General features: G+C 40.1%; 2 protein-coding genes across 2 annotated transcripts in view; one reads left to right on the top strand and one right to left on the bottom strand.

The window, feature by feature from the left end:
* ADAMTS12 (ADAM metallopeptidase with thrombospondin type 1 motif 12) overlaps nucleotides 1-18,906 on the bottom strand; it is a 158,092-nt gene that overhangs the window by 12,375 nt on the left and 126,811 nt on the right. Inside the window, exons 17-19 of the mRNA XM_061354725.1 lie at nucleotides 15,696-15,822; nucleotides 8,438-8,648; nucleotides 3,837-4,982 (exon numbers count right to left, since the gene is read on the bottom strand). Of these exons, the coding sequence (XP_061210709.1) occupies nucleotides 3,837-4,982; nucleotides 8,438-8,648; nucleotides 15,696-15,822 (1,484 nt within the window). The remainder of the gene's footprint in view (nucleotides 1-3,836; nucleotides 4,983-8,437; nucleotides 8,649-15,695; nucleotides 15,823-18,906) is intronic.
* The window catches only part of TARS1 (threonyl-tRNA synthetase 1), a 112,398-nt gene that overhangs the window by 50,894 nt on the left and 42,598 nt on the right, over nucleotides 1-18,906 (top strand). The window lies entirely within an intron of this gene.

The following is an 18,906-nucleotide window of genomic DNA, read 5'->3' as shown; positions in this document are numbered from 1 at the left end:
ACAAAGGTTCAGGGATGATGTTGGCCAGATCCTACTTACAAAGCTTTATGTTCTAGTCTGAGCGAGGTGAAATACAGCAGGGTTCTTTCAAAAATTGCTGTGAGAAGATTCAGAGCCAAGACAGAAAGACATGATGTTGAAAATAGTACTCGGAGAAAGCTTTAGCTTTCTTGACAATTGTTTCATGTCACATAAAGACCAACCACTCTGAAGTTCAGGAAGACTTTCTGCTTTTCCTTTTGTCATTCAGGAACCAAGACTACTTCTTGTCACAGTAGATGTCTATTACAGAAGGAGGAAGTGCAGGTGATTTTCCATGACTAGTAAGAGAAGTGCCGAATGAGCAGATATGGTGGTCATGGGGTATATCTGATACCCAGATAACTCTTAGAAAGGGAAAAGTAACAGCCCAGAATGACCTGGGAGAGTAGTAGGAAAGAAGTTAAGAGTTACACACAGAAGCACTAGTGTCATTGGCACTCTTTTGCCCTACTCAGGAGAGTGTCAGCAGATATGGTGGTCATGGGGTATATCTGATACCCAGATAACTCTTAGAAAGGGAAAAGTAACAGCCCAGAATGACCTGGGAGAGTAGTAGGAAAGAAGTTAAGAGTTACACACAGAAGCACTAGTGTCATTGGCACTCTTTTGCCCTACTCAGGAGAGTGTCCAGATGGCTTCACAATATCTCCAAAGACAGAGAGTCCACAAATTCTCCTTTTCACCACTTTTTCTTCTTCAAAGTTGGAAAAAAAAACCAAAAAAAAGCAAAGTTAAATGTGCCAGGCTTCACATAAAGTTAATTTTAAGGAGAAAAAAAAAAAAAAAGCTTGAATGAGAATAGCAAAAGATTACTAAAACATTAAAGATGAGTAAGGTTAGATCCATTAAGGATCCTCAAATTGATTTAATCAGTTCTGTGAAATCGAATGTATTGATGTTACCTCATTATTCATTCAAGTGTTCTTGAATAATCTTTTATCTGTTTGGAATAGTTTGGAAAAGTCCCAGAGGATTAGAGAAGAACATATTTCAAGTTATCTTTAGGATGCTTGTCAAGTTATCTTTAGGAAGAGAAAAAGCCAGATCTATGGTCTAATGCAACACTTCATCTAACTTTAATTCACAAAAGGATATGGAAGAGATCAAAATTGTAAATACTAACAAAGAAGATAAAGCAGTGAAACAGCCCACATGTACCTATCTAGCACAAAATATTCAATTCAATATCGTTCTCTGACAGGGATACCTGGCTTAATGAAAATAGACAGATGGGATGTATTCTGACATGATCACATACAGCATTCTTTAGCAAATGTTGGAAATATGATCTAGGTGAAATAATTTCGAGATTGGTGCACAGCTAACTGAAAAACTGTAGTAAAGTGGTCTTTGGTGATTCAGTGTAAAACTGAAAAGGTCCTGCAGGGCTCTGTTCAGAGCCAAGCTGTCTTCAGTATCAACACTCACTAATTTAACGAAGGACGGCATGCACTTAAAACATTTGCAGATGATGCCAAGCTGGAAGAGTTGTCAGGAATGTTGGAGGACACAATCTGAATTCAAAAACATCTCACCAAGCTAAAAATTGTAAGAAAACACTAACCTTAAATTCAAAAACATGTGCAAAATACTCCATGTAGTGAGAACCTTTTATACACACATACACACACACATGCAAACGTTTACACACATCCCAAACCAACCTCAGAACATCTGCTGATCTAGAAATACTGCATTAAGGAATCCAGGGTTTACAATGGACCACAAACTGAAGAAATCAAAAGTATGACAGTTCTAAAACAAGACAAATCTGATCCCATAATTCACAAGGAGGGTCATAAATAAAATGACATCAATTATTCCATTTTATCTGACAAATACCAGCTGGGGCGATAATGAACATCATTTATAAAGAAATATATGATGAAACTGAATCAAGTCCATAAGAGAGCAACAAAACCACTGGACATTTAGAAAATACTGGAAATATTTAGGAATGTGTAAAAAAATCTAAAAAGTATCAGATTGTTTTGTTTAGAAATCAGTCCCCAAAACAGTTATTAGGAAGACAATTATTGTCTGTGATCTGCACATAAAAAATAGAATCTTCATTTAGAGTACAAAGGATGTTGATTATATGTAAGGAATGTATTTTTAATGGAGATAAAGAATCACTAGGACAGACTATAGCATTTCTGAAATATACACTTCTAATTTTATGTTACCACTACTACAAAACAGTTCCAATATGCAGTCACGTAAACTTCAAACAAAGCTGCAGAATTCCGTATTACAGTGTCTCCCACCTACATGTGCTGGACAAATTATGAACCCTGGATATACTGGTTTAACTTTGGACTAATATTCTTATCTTTGCTTTGTAGATTCAAACTGGTTTTATGAGGCTGAAAGCTGCTCTGAGTTTAGAGAGGCATTTGCTAATGGTGGATACAAACACTGACAGTGGGATGCGAGAGAAATTCACCACAATAATCTGTTAACAAACAACTGAAAATATGTGTAAGTATCCATACTATTAATGTGCATTACACAGTAACATAGCTAATTTATCTACATGACCCTGGTCACATCGTAAGTTTGAAAACAGACATAATTTAGACAGAAATTGTATGTAACTGAAGGCTGCAACATAAAAGCACATCTACAGCTAACTCATGTTATGTACTTATTTGGAAATACACACATATTCTTTTAGTGTCTCCAGGATTCACCTAATTGCTTCATATTTTGCTGTACTCTAAAACAAAACCCTTGAGGTATTTCTGGTTATAAACAAACCTGAACATCATGTCTCTGGAAAGCTTTAGAACAGAATAGAGGGTTTTTTTCAGTTAGAAGAGACCTACAACGATCCTATAGTCCAACTGCCTGACCACTTCAGGCCTGACCAAAAGTTAAAGCCCATTATTAAGGGCATTGTCAAAACAACTCTGAAACACTGACAGGTTTGGAGCATTGACCACCTCTCTAGGAAGCCATGTTATTGCTGGTACAGGCCAGGATGCCATTGGCCTTCTTGGCTGCCTGGGCACAAGCTGGCTCATGTTCAGCTCCATCAGTCAACATGTCCAGGCCCCCTTCCACTGAGCAGTTTTCAGCCACTCTTCCCCAAGCCTCAACCATTGCATAGGGTTGGGGTTGTTGTGTCCCAAGTGCAGGACCCGGCACTTCGCCTTGTTGAACCTCATCCCATTGGCCACAGCTCATGGATCCAGCCTGCCCAGATCCCTCTACAGAGCTTCCTACCCTCCAGCAGACCAACCTCTCCTTTCTGCCCTTTTTGTAGAGAATCATCACACTGACCAACCTCCAACCCCCTGGGACCTGCCCACTAGACCAGGACTGCTGATAAAGGTATAATTTTGTACACTGGTATAATTTCAGACACTGGAGTAACAATAATTTTGTACACTTGAGTAACACTGGCAGTCAGCGGGAACCTCCCCTGACTCTCAAGAACTTTGGTAGATGGTCAAGAGGGGTCCTGCCGTAACATTCACTAACTCCTTCAGCATTCTGGGACAAATCCCATCAGGCCCCATGGACTTGGGAACGTTCAGCTGAGAAAATGCAAGTGACCAGTTATGCATAGTTCTGCAGAATCCACAAATGCAGACATATTCTGTGTAAGCAATCTAGTATTAGATAATCCAAGTTACCATTCTTTTTTTTTTCCTCGTGACAAGCATTGCATAAAAATGTATGACACTCCTTTTAGATAACTGTTAACAAACTATGAAGCTTTATGTCCTCAGCAGTAGTTCAGACAGCAGTTCACACCCTCCACTTTTTAGGAGTTAAAAATAACTTACCTCACTCCAGTTGCCTACCACCCAGTAGGCATCACCAGGCAAACTGTTGGATGTTATCAGGTGGCTGTTTCCTTTGACATCGGTTAAAATACCCCCAGATGTTGCACTTCGGTTCCTGAGAGCAGGCTCTAGAGCTGACGACTGTGTGCCGGTCGTTACAGTTTCAGGTAGCTTCCTTTCTCTTCTGATGTCAGTCTGATCTCTTGGTATGTGACCAAACACTGTGGGTGTTACTGTAACTGATGCTTGTGGGTTAATTACTTCTACAACAGGTACATCAATTTGCAGTCTGATATTTCCAGCTGTTGCTGGAAACGCCAACCCTTGTGCTGCTCTGCTAACAGGAAGGAGAGTAGAAGGGTCTTGGTGAAGAGTTGCTGGTGGGGCCTGAGAAGTCATACTCTCATTTTGAAGGACAGGAGACACAGTATGCAGGGTTGTGCTCTTGGTTCTGATTTCAGGATTCAGTTCCGTGCTGTAAAGGAGATCAATCGGTTTTTCACTGCCTCCAAGTGTCCCGTCCATGTAATCAGATTCTTCGGTTAAATAATCATAACTGGAAGTTATTTCTGGATTACTGGTAAAAGAGGAGATGGGAGTGTCCTCAATTCTTTGCACCTCACTCTCTACAGTAGAAAATGGCTCACTTCCAGAAGTATTTTGAACATGTTTTATAATTTCAGTATTTAAGCTATTGTGAAAAGGCCATGAAGTAGTGTTTTGGTACGAACTATTTTCAGTAGAAACAACTGGATGATTGTAAACATCACTTGGTCCAGAAAAATTATTTTGTAACTTTCTGTTGGCTGTTCCTTCTTCCTCTGAGACATTACCTAAACCAGAGGATATAGGCAAACAGGGAGTTACACTTCCAGGCTTGGGTACTTTTGTTGTTGTATGGGACCTCAGGCTTGGTATGGGTATTCTGTGAGGAGTCTCTTTGGGATTAGCAGTTGTTTTCCTGATTATAATCTTTCCTCTTCTGGGTGCCAGTCGGGGTATCAGAAATCTTCCAGCAGAAGGACATTGCTGGAGACCACACAGGGCCTTAGAGTTTGGTCTCTTGGAAGTATCACAAGGCTCTTTGTTATTTTTGGCACAAGTGACATTACGAGTCCTTATTCCACCACCACAAGTAACTGTGCACTGCAAACAAAACAGAATTATTGCTATCTTCCTTCTTCATTCTGCTGCACATAACAATAAAAGTAAGTATCAAATGGCATCTGTTTATCATTAAGAATCATCATTATAAATAATAACAAAGCTTTTCCTGAGGAACAAGCCCTTTATCCTAGTGATGTTCTAGCATGGAGCTCTTGACAAACACTTAGAACACTAAATGTTGCCTTGGGGAAACAGCAGTGAAAAAAGACTACACAATAAGGGCAAAATAAAAAAGTAATATGCTAGAATTTTATTTCTTCAGTGAATCACAAAAGTTGTTTAGCCAGTACCTTTTCCACCAGGGTTATAAAAAACAGACTAAAAACTTGCCATCAAAAACCATACCTGACTGGCTTAATGCTGGCTACAAAAAGTGCCACAAACCCACTGCTATCATCCACATCCAGGCAACTCACATATCTTTGCTAACTTTATGAAATGGATTTTTCATTCAGTCTTAATGCAACTACGATGTGATGCCAGGGCTGCTAGTACATCTCTCCTAAATTATAGACTACTGAGAGTAGTACCCTACCTGGCATCTATTTAAATGTGAGCACTTCTCTGGTTTGAGGTATTAAGGCTGGCTGGCTGGAGATGTAAAATGCAACAGGCTGGAGGAAGTCGTCCTAGGATGTGAAGGAGCCTGACCAGCTAATTTAGCTATCGTAAACCAGGTGCTTAAGTGATGAAGTGATGAATACTCCTACTGCCAGCATTTTAAAGCCCTTTTTTAGAGCTAGTCTAGGTCACAGGGCAGTAGAAACACCAGTGACCTTGTTTTAATGAGACACTGTCTACTGTTAACACTTGTAAAATAACATCAGCTCTGCAGCAAAAGCAGTGCGGAAGAAAGCAAAGTAACCTCAGAGTAGGTAAGTTCATTACCTATTCTGTCTGCCTTGCACATTCAGCTCTATAGCACATCAAAGTACTCAGAGCTACGGAAGTTTACATAAGCTGCATTTGACTATGTTGCTGCTTACACAGAAATGCAACACACTTGTCAGACTTTGGCACTTGGATGACTTAGATTAGCATTTGTGTGAGTTAAAAGGAACATCCAACCTCATTAACTTTTTGGGGTAATGACTGCCTTCCAGAATTAGCTTTGAAAATCTCTGCTTTAGATTATGGCCAAGTACTAAAAAGGTATTTCAGAATAGCTACAACACTCTACCCTCATTTTCTGCCTAATCATTTGGCTTACAAAATATAGACTTTCTAGCAACCAGATAAATGCAGACAGAAGTTATGCCAGTATAAAATCTCTCCTGTACATTCACCGAGAAAGAACATTCTGCAGTCACAAGTCTCCTGACAATACTTTAATTTCTGCAGGTAAAATAGTCTGTCTTATACTCCCTCCCCAATTTCTATAGGAGTAGAAATTCATTTTTATCAGTAACTTGCAAATACAATCCAATGACAAAGGAGCACTGGCAGTATTCTGTAATAGCATGTCATTTCTATATATTGTACTGCTAGCCATGTAATCCCAAGTCTATTTTTTCACAGGCAGTTAAAACACGGTGTCCACTCAGTTTACAAAACAATCAACATTCAGTGATGATGGTTTATGGGCAGCATAAACTGAATGAATACTGTTACAAAACTCTACTAGTTCATTATTTGAACCTGCTTTCAAAAACACTGAGTTTGTAAAAAAACCCAGAACCAAAACCAAAACCAGCTGGGAGAAATAAGGGAGAGGATCTTTCAAAAAGGAAATTGAATATTTTCAGTTGGAACTGACCTACAATGATCATCTAGTCTGACTGCCTGATCACTTCAGGGCTGAACAAAAGTTAAAGCCTGTTGTTAACGACATTGTCCAAATGCCTCTTAAATACTTGACAGGCTTGGGGCACTGTTGATCTCTCTAGGAAACCTATTCCAGTGTTCGACCACCATCTCAGTAAAAAAATCCTTCCTGGTGTCCAGTCTGAACCTCTCCTGGCGCAGCTTTGAACCATTCCCATCTGTCCTGTCACTGGGTACCAGGCAGCAGAGCTCAGTGCCTCCCTCGTTGCCTCCTCTGGACACATTCAAGGACCTTCACATCCTTTTTAATGGTGGGTCCTAGCACTGCCCACAGTGCTCCAGGTGAGGCTGCACCAACTCTGAATACAGTGGGAGAATCACCCCTGCTGACCGGCTGGTGATGCTGTGGCTGATGCACCCCAGGATGGGGTTTACCCTCTTGGGACACACTCCTGACTCACACAGAGCCTGCTGTCTACCAGCACCCCCAGATCCCTTTCTGCAGGGCTGCTCTCCAGGCACTCTTCTCCTAATCTATGCTTATGCCCAGCATTATTCCATCCTAGATGCAAAATCCAGCATTTGGACTTCTTACATTTCATCCCATTAATCACTGCACAATACTCTGATCTATCTAGATCCTTCTGCAGGGCATCTTGTCCCTCAAGAGAGCCAACAGCCCTCCCCCCCCCGGGGTATCTTCGTCAAACTTGTTAATGGTGGGTTTGACTCCTGCATCCAGATCACTGGTCTTGGAAGTTTTGAAGAACTTAGTAAACTGGTTTTATTGACACCTGAAATAGAAAATACTTGTTGTGCATTTGTTATCTAATCAGCTAATCTATCAGCTAAACTGCCTATTTGTGAAGGGAACCATGAGCAAATGGTACTACAATACAGAATCGGAATAAAGTAATTTAAAATATCACATGGCTCAAACCCTACTCCTTCCCATTCCAGAAGAAATATCTTGGTGCTTTTTTATTTTTCATGGGGATGTACACTGCTCCACATGTTGGGGATCCTGAACTCTCCTGGCCTTCAGTGGAATGTGAAGATATGAAACCCCTGCATGAGGCCCTTCCACAAACAGACAAAGCACATCAAATAAGTGTTCCCTACTAATACTAATAGACATTGCAAAATATGTTGCAGTATATTTAAATAAATGTAGTATATTGCAGTCATTGTTCTGATGACCTCATATTCTGCAGTCACCAGGCTGCTAGTGAAATAACTGTACAATATTTAGTTAACTCTTGAGGATACACAGGCATTCTAATGATCCGTTAGGGCTTCAGACTAACACTAGAATCAAAAAGCTTGCATGCTATGGCAAAACCAGCAGAGTTATGGATGTAAAAGATATGAATGTAAAGAATGTAAAAATGCTTCTTTGTAGGCCTACAGACATGACACAGAGCCTCCCCCCATCTAGTCCACAGAAAAAATGAGTACTACACAGACTTTTTTAGTGTGCAAGCATGTTCTGTTCTACAGTCCCAAAAGCTCAGCAATCCAAATCCCCAGAAACAGTTAACACACCACACTTGCTAAGGTCCTCAGAGATCTGATCATTGGATCCTCTTTGCTGACTGTAATAAGTAATTTTGAAAGAAACCCTTCAAAAACCCAAAAAATGTTCAGTGTTACAGTTGACATCAATTTACCTCAGTCCAGTTGCTCACTGTCCAGTCAGATGGGCACAAGATATCTCTGTTGCATGACAGATGGGTCTTTGGTTTAAGCAAGTGCTGGCACTCTGTGACAGCCAGTGCCTGCTCATCAGATCCCACGGTCTGGATACAAAGAACAGTTCGCTTCTTCTGGCCTGTTGGGCCACATGTGGTTGAACATTTCTGCCATTCTCCTGCCCACCATCTGAAAAACAGGGGGTAAGAAACATCAGAAAACAATCCATCATAAGCACAGTACAGAAAATGTCAGAGACTGCAAGAAGAACAAACTGCAATTTAAATTCAGGGTTCAGATGTAAACTTTTCCTATTAAGTCCAGATCACTCGAGCTTTCCCATCTGACTTGTCCCAGCCAATCACTACAAGATGCTGATTCTCAGACAGAAGCAGGCATCAAGTATAATGATTTTACAGTGTGTAAGAATTCACTGAGTAGATGGTCTTTCAAATCCAAATTTGAGGAACTGCTAGAAAGTTATCTATTTATCCTATTGTTTAGCTGCTTCTTATTGGTACCTCAGTACAGAGTTAACAAATGAGAATCACTGGAGGGTCTGTAATGGTAGCACAGAGGTGAAGAAGGTGGCCCCCTCATACATATCTATGCAGCCAGTATTGCACAAGTGCTCAAACTGGCCCTGTGTTACTTCCAGGAGAAGCAGCAAGGCACACAACCCCAAAAAGCAAGCTAGTCAGAGCTATGCTGTGTGCCCCCACATGAGATCACTGCCCTCCAGTGCTGCACCTCTGGGCTTAGCCTCTGCGTCTGCACTAGGATGAACTTTTCTGTACTTTTGATTCTTCATGAAGTAAAAATGAGCCTCTCTCCTGATTAAAGATGGTCTTCCATAGCACGCTATATCTAACATTTATCACTAGATGAATGATGTTTCCTCTACTACAGTATTTTCCATTGACAAAACACCTTACTGACAAGAGTCATCCCCTTTAAATTCAGTTTACCTTCAACTTTTCACAGCTTCATCCTCCTACTTCTTCTCAGGCTGACTCAGAGTGGATCAACTATCCCTCCATGATAATAAAAGAGGGCAAAAATTTATGGTTTATACTATTTGAGAAGAAACGGCAATAACCGTGACATTTGCATAAAGATTTATACTTTGAATAAAAAACAACAAAACCAAACAAGAATAATCTTTTTCCTTCTACTTCGAGTGCCCTAGGCATGAACACAGCTTCCAGCTGCTCTATAAAAAAACCTGGCCCAGCTGTAACTTTAAGCCACAAAAGCTCCTAGACATTATTACTTTTTCTTGAGTTTTTAAGCAGGTTGTGATGAAGCCTCATGCTGAAAACCAAAACAGGAACATATTTAGAAAACACCTTTCTAGACAGAAAGATGGAAAAAATTGCTTTTGGCTTACAACCAGAATTATTCTATTGTATTTTTTTCCTTTTAAAGTCAATGAACTAAGAGCAAATTAATCCCATTCTGATAAATACGAAGTCTGACATCCAGTTTTACAACAGTTTTTGTTTTCTTCACTTTCCTGACAATCCCTCTCCCCTTTCCTCTGTAGTTTCCATGTTCCTTCTCTGTTTTCTGATTAATTTATTCTTCAGTTGTAAATGAGCTGTCACTAATGAGGAAGGCACTGATATCTATTCCTAAGCATTAAAAAAAATATCCTCAGAGAAATCAAGCTGTGCACACAGCTCATTTGTGCAACCATCTGGTCTTCTCTCAGGTACCTACAGCTACCTTCCCTTTAGTTATGTATACACATCATATTTCCTTTTAAATTACCTGAGAAGTCCTTTGGGGCACAGACTGCTTTGCTACATGCTCTAGAACCCAGCCCACTGCCACCACTACCCTGACTGAGGCCTCTGGAATAAAAGAACAAATTATTTTTCTCCATCTCCTGCCTTTCTCTGGGTTGTTTCTTGATCTTCCAGTCTTCTTTAAACAACAGAGGAAAACTAACAAGCCATTAAAGAGTGAGCATGCCTCAGCAAAACACAGCAATAAAAAAGAGAAAAATATATTATAAATATATTATAATACATATTATGTCCAGTTGGAAACCAGTAACAAGTGGTGTCCCTCGGGGATTGGTGTTGGGACTGGTCTTGTTCAACATCTTTGTGACATGGACAGTGGGATTGAGTGCGCCCTCAGCAAGTTTGCTGATGACACCAAGCTGTGTGGTTCAGTTGATACGCTGGAGGGAAGGAATGCCATTCAGAGGGACCTTGACATGCTTGTGAGGTGGGCTGATGCCAACCTTATGAAATTTAACCATGCCAAGTGCAAGGTCCTACACCTGGACTGGAGCAATCTCAGGCAAAGCTACAGGTTGGGAAAAGAAGAGATTCAGAGCAGCCCTGTGGAGAAGGACTTAGTGTGTTGGTTGATGAGAAACTGAACATGAGCCGACTTCAGTGTGTGCTTGCAGCCCAGAAAGCCAACCGTATCCTGGGCTGCATCAAAAGGAGCATGACCAGCAGCAGGTCGAAGGAGGTGATCCTGCCCCTTTACTCTGCTCTTATGAGACCTCACTTGGAGTATTGTGTGCAGTTCTGGTGTCCTCAACATAAGAAGGACATGGAACTGTTGGAACAAGTCCGGAGGAGGGCCACGAGTATAAACAAGGCAGCTGGAGCACCTCTCATGTAAAGACAGGCTGAGAAAGTTGGGGCTGTTCAGCCTGGAGAAGTTGTGTGGAGACCTCATAGCAGCCTTCCAGTATCTGAAGGGGGCCTACAAGGATGCTGGGGAGGGACTCTTCATTAGGGACTGTAGTGATAGGACAAGGGGTAATGGGTTCAAACTTAAACAGGGGAAGTTTAGATTGAATATAAGGAAGAAGTTCTTTACTGTGAGGGTGGTGAGGCACTGGAATGGGTTTCCCAGGGAAGTTGTGAATGCTCCATCCCTGGCGGTGTTCAAGGCCAGGCTGGACAGAGCCTTGGGTGACAAGGTTTAGTTAGAGGTGTCCCTGCCTATGGCAGGGGGTTGGAACTAGATGATTTTATTGGAACTAGATGATCTTAAGGTCCTTTCCAACCCTAACTATTCTATGATTCTATGATTCTATATTATCACAACCTGGATAAATTAATTTCAGGGTTGTTTTCATCTCTTGCATCTTTCCAATTCTATAAATTCTAGTATCTTGTAAATCACTGACACTTCAGCACAAACGCAAATTGAAGTATGTGATATTGCCCTATTAATTTTAATGGAACCAATCTATAGATTTTAATGGAACCAATCTATAGACATGCTAAGCTGACACCCTCTCCTTCACCATTTTCAAATGGCTATAAGTGAGGGTTCGGGTTTATTTATTATTTCAGGTTTAAACACAGAACCCCTAACAGTAAATTATCAGAGGTCACTACAGAACTTATCTTGATCAGCAGTAATGGTGCTTGATTAACTATTACACACAAAACATTTTTTAAATTCACTGAAGAAAGCAAGTTAGGAAATCCCAGAGTAAAGATGTTATGCTATTGCACCTTTATAGTGGTTAGTCTTAAATTATGTTTAGTCATGTGACTTTTTCTAGAGAGTTCTTCCTCCTTCAGTGCAGGTAACAGATGCTACTGGTGGAGCCAAGTAGTTAATTGTTGAACAGCATGTTTACCATACACACTGCAAAAAAACTTGCTCTGACTGACAGTTTATCCTTATCAGTAACTGGAGGTTTTGATGATGAATTTTCCCATTTCCATTCTAGGGTACATACATGTGCCTTAAACACTCAAACATGAGAAACTCAACATGGAAGCACATGCACTCTTGTCTCTCCATGGTCCCCTGCACTGAGGACTTTCAAACTGCAGCATCCCTAACCAAAGGGAAAGAAAGGCAAAACATGGCTGGCAGAATATCTACCATGCATTTGTCTGTCCTGATACAGGATGCTCCAAAGCAGGTCCTGGAACACACATAAGGGACCAGCACCTGCTTTGTTAATCCTATTTATCTTGGAGGTTCTGCTATATCCTTGCAATGTAAGGCATAACCAAAAGTGGAGGTGACTGCTGAGCACACATCCAGAATTGACATGGCAATTTGGCATCCAAACATGGAAGCTCTAAATTGAAATGACTTCCCAGCTGTAAGCTGAAGAGAGGGGGGTGCTGCCAGACAGACTTAGCTTTGGGGAACTTATAAGCAAAGGCTTTCTTTAGATCACTCATATAGAGGGATGCTTGACAGAAAAGTATATGGGGAAGAAAACTAGTGGGTTGCTGTGCTGATTTTGGTGAGACTGCAACAGCTGGTGGAAACTGAAGCCTTGTAAGAGTTGCCATCCTGCACTAGTTCCTACCCTGGTTTCTGATGGCATTTACCACCACTGCAACTGAGTACTTCTTAAATATTAATTCATCACCTGATCCCTGCAAAGTGACAGGACTGTCTTATCTCCACAAGCAGGCACAGCATGGAAAGATAGTGGTAACAGACAAGCGAGCAAAATGCTTGATTTGGGTAATTAATACATGTGAGCCCATGTTAAAAATAACCTCAGTTAGTTTTCAGCTGCAGCTGAGTTCTCAGCTATTCTGCAGTCCAGCCTGGAACTATGGTAGGGAGAAAATCTGATTCTTCCAGGTGGCGTTCAGCTGCCTTAAATGGTTCCTATCTCTTTTCCTCACACACTGAGTTTCCAAGGTCTGTAACAATTAAGCCAAGACACAACATCCTTGTCCATACAGTTCTCATCTATACCTAGATGATGTGTGCTGAATGAGGTGTGGAATCTGTTGAAAAAGTATAATGGGATTTCGGAAGCAAATTTGCTCTATTCATGCCTACTGGGTTGAATGTTCCCTCTCTCCCACTGTATTGTGTCACACCTAAAGGAAGATTGTCTTCTTTCACTATGGCACTGATTTGCACTCTATGTATTATTATAGAACCAAGATTTCCTATTCTCATGCTGTTGGAGTCTACTAAGTAGTCTGGAAGCAGGACAATACAGTAATAACAGATAAAAACCAGAAGATCCCAAGTACTTGTAGAATTATCTATTTATGGTAACTGTTCAAGTGGGTAGTCAGCTTAAAAATGCTCCAGACAATTTTCTGTAAGGGGAGAGCAAACCTTTTATTCAGAATACTATAAGTAGTTAAAATCTCACTCTTTCTCTTCAAGTAGTATCTATTAATTTTTATTATTAACACCCACGGTGCTGAAAACCTGCCTACCAAAGAAACATGTAATTGGAAACCATATTCCATAGTATAACATGAAAAAAATCATACATTTACGCTACTACCTCACTGCACCCTAGCTAAGCAATATCACGTAGGTTCTACTTGAGTACGGTATTTTAACTCTCAGCTGTTCAGCCATGTTCGTTTTGCTCTGAGTCAACATGTGACATACATGTTTTGTGACATTTTAAGTATTTTGTTTATCACCAGATTCTTTTAGCAGAAAGTAAGGGGAAAATAAATGCAGACCAGCTAACAAACAAGCATGTTAAGACTCGAACGTCTCAGAAATCTGTCACTGCAACAGTTTATAATTAACTTCCTGAAATGGATTAATGAGATAAGATCTGGTTTGTGAGAGTTGCAGACATTATAGTAACGCTATTCTTTGGCTGTAGCTACTGTTTGATAAATATTCTAATTATGATTTAGTGGCTATATTCACTAATATTAGTAGCTATATTCATCACAGCGTGTTTTCCATCAGTGGGATTTAGCAGATCATAGGAAGGAGGGTTATGCAAGAGAACTTCCTTCTTTTTCCAGATAAGATCCTCCCACAAAGAACCTGGTTCACTGCTGGGATGTGCAAGATCACCTAACAGTTTGAGTTCTGTGGCTGCAGCAGTAACTAAGGGTCCCATGCACTGCTGTGTTTAATAGTACTGTCCTAAACTCTAGCACAGAATTTAGCTACCTCTCTACAGAACACTTAGTCTTTGGGAGCTTCACATGAGCACTTTCTGAATAATGCAGTCACCTAGAACAAACAGGACAAATTGAGCTCATTTGGAACTTTGGAATAACCAGCACAGTTTATACTTGCTATAAATAAAAAACAACCCCATGTATGTGGGCAGCCTCAGCGCTTAACGAATCACCTAGTTAATAATTTTATCTACTATCAATTGATTTCCTATCAATCTACAAAGAATTCTGAAATGATGGTAGTTTATGCTTTTAACAGTCATTTATAGGTGCTGCAAGCGCAAAGACGCAATTCCAAGAGCAGGCATCATATTCTGTTAAGAGAATACTTAGAAACAACTAATTTAACCAACATCCGTGCAGAATTCTTTACATTTAAGCTTGATGAAATTCATTGCTGGCAAATGTAACAAAATACATTGTAAGGGAATCACTGTAATGACTTTTATTTCTTACTGATTTAACTAGAATTACCTGGGAAAGACTCATATACCATTGCAAACAGCACATAAACAATTTCTGAAGACAACAGAAGAACAAAGCAAGATGCTCTGGTACCTAAAGCATGAAAGTAAACCCAATATTGATTCCTTCCATAAACTTGTGCGTATTTTACAAGCCCACACTTCTCCTATCACCTGGAATGTTTGCTGTAGTCAGTCTTCCTCACCCTACTTGCTAAAATGGTAGAACAGAAAAAAACAGGTATGAAAACAAATTAAATTAATGTTATGGGAATAGAAACATAATTCCAGTGTGATCACAGAATGAAGAAAGATGTTCTTTGCTGAAAGGAAAAAATGAGGATGGACATGATAAAAAGATGCCAAATAATAAAGAACGTATAATATTTAGTTACAGAAGAGGACATTTCCAAGCATCCTCCCTCACAAAACTGACAAATGAGTACTAAAACCCACTGAAAAACAGCACCAAAAGGCTTAAAAAAAAACCCTCTCTGAAAGTTAGTTTTTGGTATACACAGAAATACCTTATCACTTTAGCTAAGAAAGGAATACAATTTTTAAAATAAGAAAAAAATTATATAGTTTTCAGGAACACCTGCAATTAAACTGAACAAAAATACTACCTATACTGATGAGAGAGCAATCTCTGCCATTTTCAGCACAGACAGCTCAGTAACTTATATGAGAGACCTCTTAGAGCAGCTCACTCCTAATTTGTCCATTACCGGGTTGCTGACACCTTGCTCTGAAATGGTTGGGAGCTCTCACCCATAGATACCACACTAACCTGGTACTACAAATATTTTGTTTTGAATAAGGCTGCTATTTAAAACTACCAGAGCCCTCCCAGCATCTGTTACCTGGGTGGACAGTCTTTCTCGTAGCACTTCTTTTGCCGTCCATTTGGCTGTGTTGCTGGGTCACAGAAGGAGTTTTTGATGGCTCCGCTTCCCTTCCGCATGCAGTGGGCAATCTGGCGTCGCACCCCTGCAACAGAAAGACACAAAGACATAGAACAGTAATCCCTGTAGGCTGGGTATTTGCTGCAGAAATCCTCAAGGATGGGGAGTACACATCAGTCATACTCCACATCCCAGAATGCAGTAATAGCTGTCAAAGTCAGTTCCGCTGAATGTCTGAACTAAGGCAAGCAGGAACATCCTTTTACAAAGCTGACAAGAAGTTAAGCAAAGCTATTCTGGATCAGATAACTCATAGAAAGCATCTTCCTTAATCTCAGTTTAGTTTGTCAGACTCAAAAAAGGGCTCCTGCAGGCCCTGACGCAGGTTGAAAGAGCTATGAATGGTTTTTGGACTACCCACAGATAATAGGCAACACAGCAGCATCAGGCTATTTATGGTGAGTGTATTTTTGCTGGTGTTTCTGTACTTCTGGGAAGACTGTTTAAGCAGAATACAAACTGGACTATATGAGCAAAACTAAGAACAGTAATCCACAGATGATAATACTTGGGGAATATGAACTTATGTTCCTCTATACGGCAATGTCCCCATATGTTCTGGCTTTGGCTGAGACAGAAAATTAACCCTAACCCAGATGAAGCCAGGACACCATAAATGGCAATTAAAATGTATTTCCTAAAATTCCATGCTAGCATAATGGCTATCCTGCTTTAAGTAATTTTACAGCCTTCAATTTTTCTCTTCTCTCAAAAAAAAATTAACAATCTACTTACAAAAATAAATACAGAAAAAACAGAATACAAGCTCTAATACTAGGAAATCTAAAGCTAGCAACAGAGGTAACTTGTCGTGAGAGAATGAAGCATGGACTGTGTGTGTGAAGGGGAAGGTTGCAGTCAGATATTACTGAAAAAGTCCTCAACAACAAAGTAAACTTCAATTCATATTTGGGTCATTCCACAGAAGTGGATGGAGACCTGTATCCCTTTTTTTAGCACCCCAGGACATCAGGTATGTAAGGAAATGTTACAGCTTTTAGAGTTCTTTCACACTTGTGACTGAGACACGTAAGACAACTATGGACAACAGTACAGTGGTTGATGACTGAGACTCCTCTAATCATACATGAAGGTTGATTAACTAAAACAAGTGTTAGTTTCACCTACAAGAGAGAATTAAGGGACGTCAGACCTGTGCTCCATTAATACCCTTTGCTGAAGCTTCCAAGCTTCAGCGTAGATTATGTGGAAGCAGCTGCATGACTGCAGCATGGCTGGAAATGGCACTCTCCTATTCCTAGGTGACTTTAAACAGCAAAAAGCTTGTTTAGTGCAGGTCTCCCAGGGAGCAGCACTTTCTTTTATGGTAAGAAAAATCTAACTGGAATAGTAAGCAACCTTCCTGCTAGTAAATAAAGCAGTTCATAGAATTATGTTTCTATCCCTTTCAAAATCAAGATATGTTGCTGTTACAAATGCAAATAAGAACTGTTTAGGTTTGATACATTTTTTAGTGCCAATTCAGCTGCTTTAATTCACTTTAAAACCACTATAAACTTTTGCAAATGTTTTGTTTTGAGGCTGTCCGTTCTCATAAAATATTTGCTGATTGCTGGCATCAATAAATTAACTTATTCACACAAACAATTTTTATTATGGAAGTTATGTGGACTCTCACTGCAGTTTCAAAATTTGCGAAGTCCTGGGGTGGATGTACATATTTAAAGAAGATATAAATGCACAGTTTTTTCATCATGACTGTGTACAGTTGAGTTCCAAAAAGCTGGGAGGAATCCTACACGCATATATTGATACACACATATATATGTAGTTATACATATAGTGACATAACAAATCACTTGTTTCTTCATCTTGAGCAAGCTGAACTAGAAAATATTGCAGAAATAGAAAACCAGGCACCTCGCACTGACCCTGCCCTACCAAACATTTACGGAGATACCTAACTTAAATGTGTAATATCCTATTTAAGCCACACATTAAAAATCCTAAATATATCTAAAAATCAGTGAGATTTGAAATCTAAACTCCATTTCTACATGCTCTGGGAAGGTAGCTGTTTTCCTCCCTTCACCTCTTTCACATCTCTCTGATCTCAGCGCTAGCTAGTCCACAGCTGTTTTGCATGCACAAAGATACTGGCTGTATTCATCAGGACACTGTCCCTTGGTCATTATACCACTGTAAAGATCCTGCTTTCTCCTCTGGAGTGGGAACACCCCATTCCTTTCTACTCACCTCAGCACTCATTTGTAGCCCTTCCCACACCCATGTTTTCTCTACAGAGAAGTGTACCATTACAGTTGTGTTAAGTGGTACCAATTAATCCCTAATGCAGGAGTTTTTAGATGGTAGGTTGACCCACTGGGCTCCTAATTTCTCTCTTAATTTGGGAAAAAAGCTGCCAATTTAAAATTATTTGGATGTGGAAGGGTTTTGGAACAGAGATTAGGAATCTGTTGGCTGCATACCCCTCAGCTTGGGCAAAAGTAAGGCTGAGTAGAATAGAAAGTAAGGATCGGAAGCAAACATACAAAATGCGTATGCAAGAGAGCATACCTGATTTTAAAACTAATTTGAACACACAATTAACAAAGCTGTAGATGCTCTGCAAGGATTTCAGTTTGTATCTGAATGAAAAAAAAAATTATTCAATGCAAGCACAGTTTACGTACACAATGAAAAATCCAGTCTTAGAATCATAGAACAGTTAGGGTTGGAAAGGACCTTAAGATCATCTAGTTCCAATACCCTGCCATAGGCAGGGACACCTCACACTAAACCATGTCACACACGGCTCTGTCCAACCTGGCCTTGAACACTGCCAGGGATGGAGCATTCACAAATTCCCTGGGAAACCCATTCCAGTGCCTCACCACCCTTACAGTAAAGAACTTCTTCCTTATATTCAATATAAACTTCCCCTGTTTAAGTTTTAACCCATTACCCCTTGTCCTATCACTACAGTCCCTAATGAATAGTCCTTCCCCAGCATCCCTATTAGCCCCTTAACATTCTTGGTGTTATAAAATTTAGGTCCATAACAGTGAAGGAAAAGATAGTGACCTTTGTTTCCTAAAATCAATGCTACAAGTTTGGTACTACATATTAGTTCAGAAACACCTGGAGG

Source organism: Neopsephotus bourkii, unplaced genomic scaffold (genome assembly GCF_033783945.1).
Source record: "Neopsephotus bourkii isolate Nb327-2 ecotype Australia unplaced genomic scaffold, CSIRO-AGI_Nbou_v1 NB_744, whole genome shotgun sequence".
Classification (NCBI taxonomy): Eukaryota; Metazoa; Chordata; class Aves; order Psittaciformes; family Psittacidae; genus Neopsephotus; species Neopsephotus bourkii.
The sequence above is the reverse complement of the archived record's forward strand: the minus strand, read 5'-3'. Positions and strand labels throughout refer to the sequence as shown.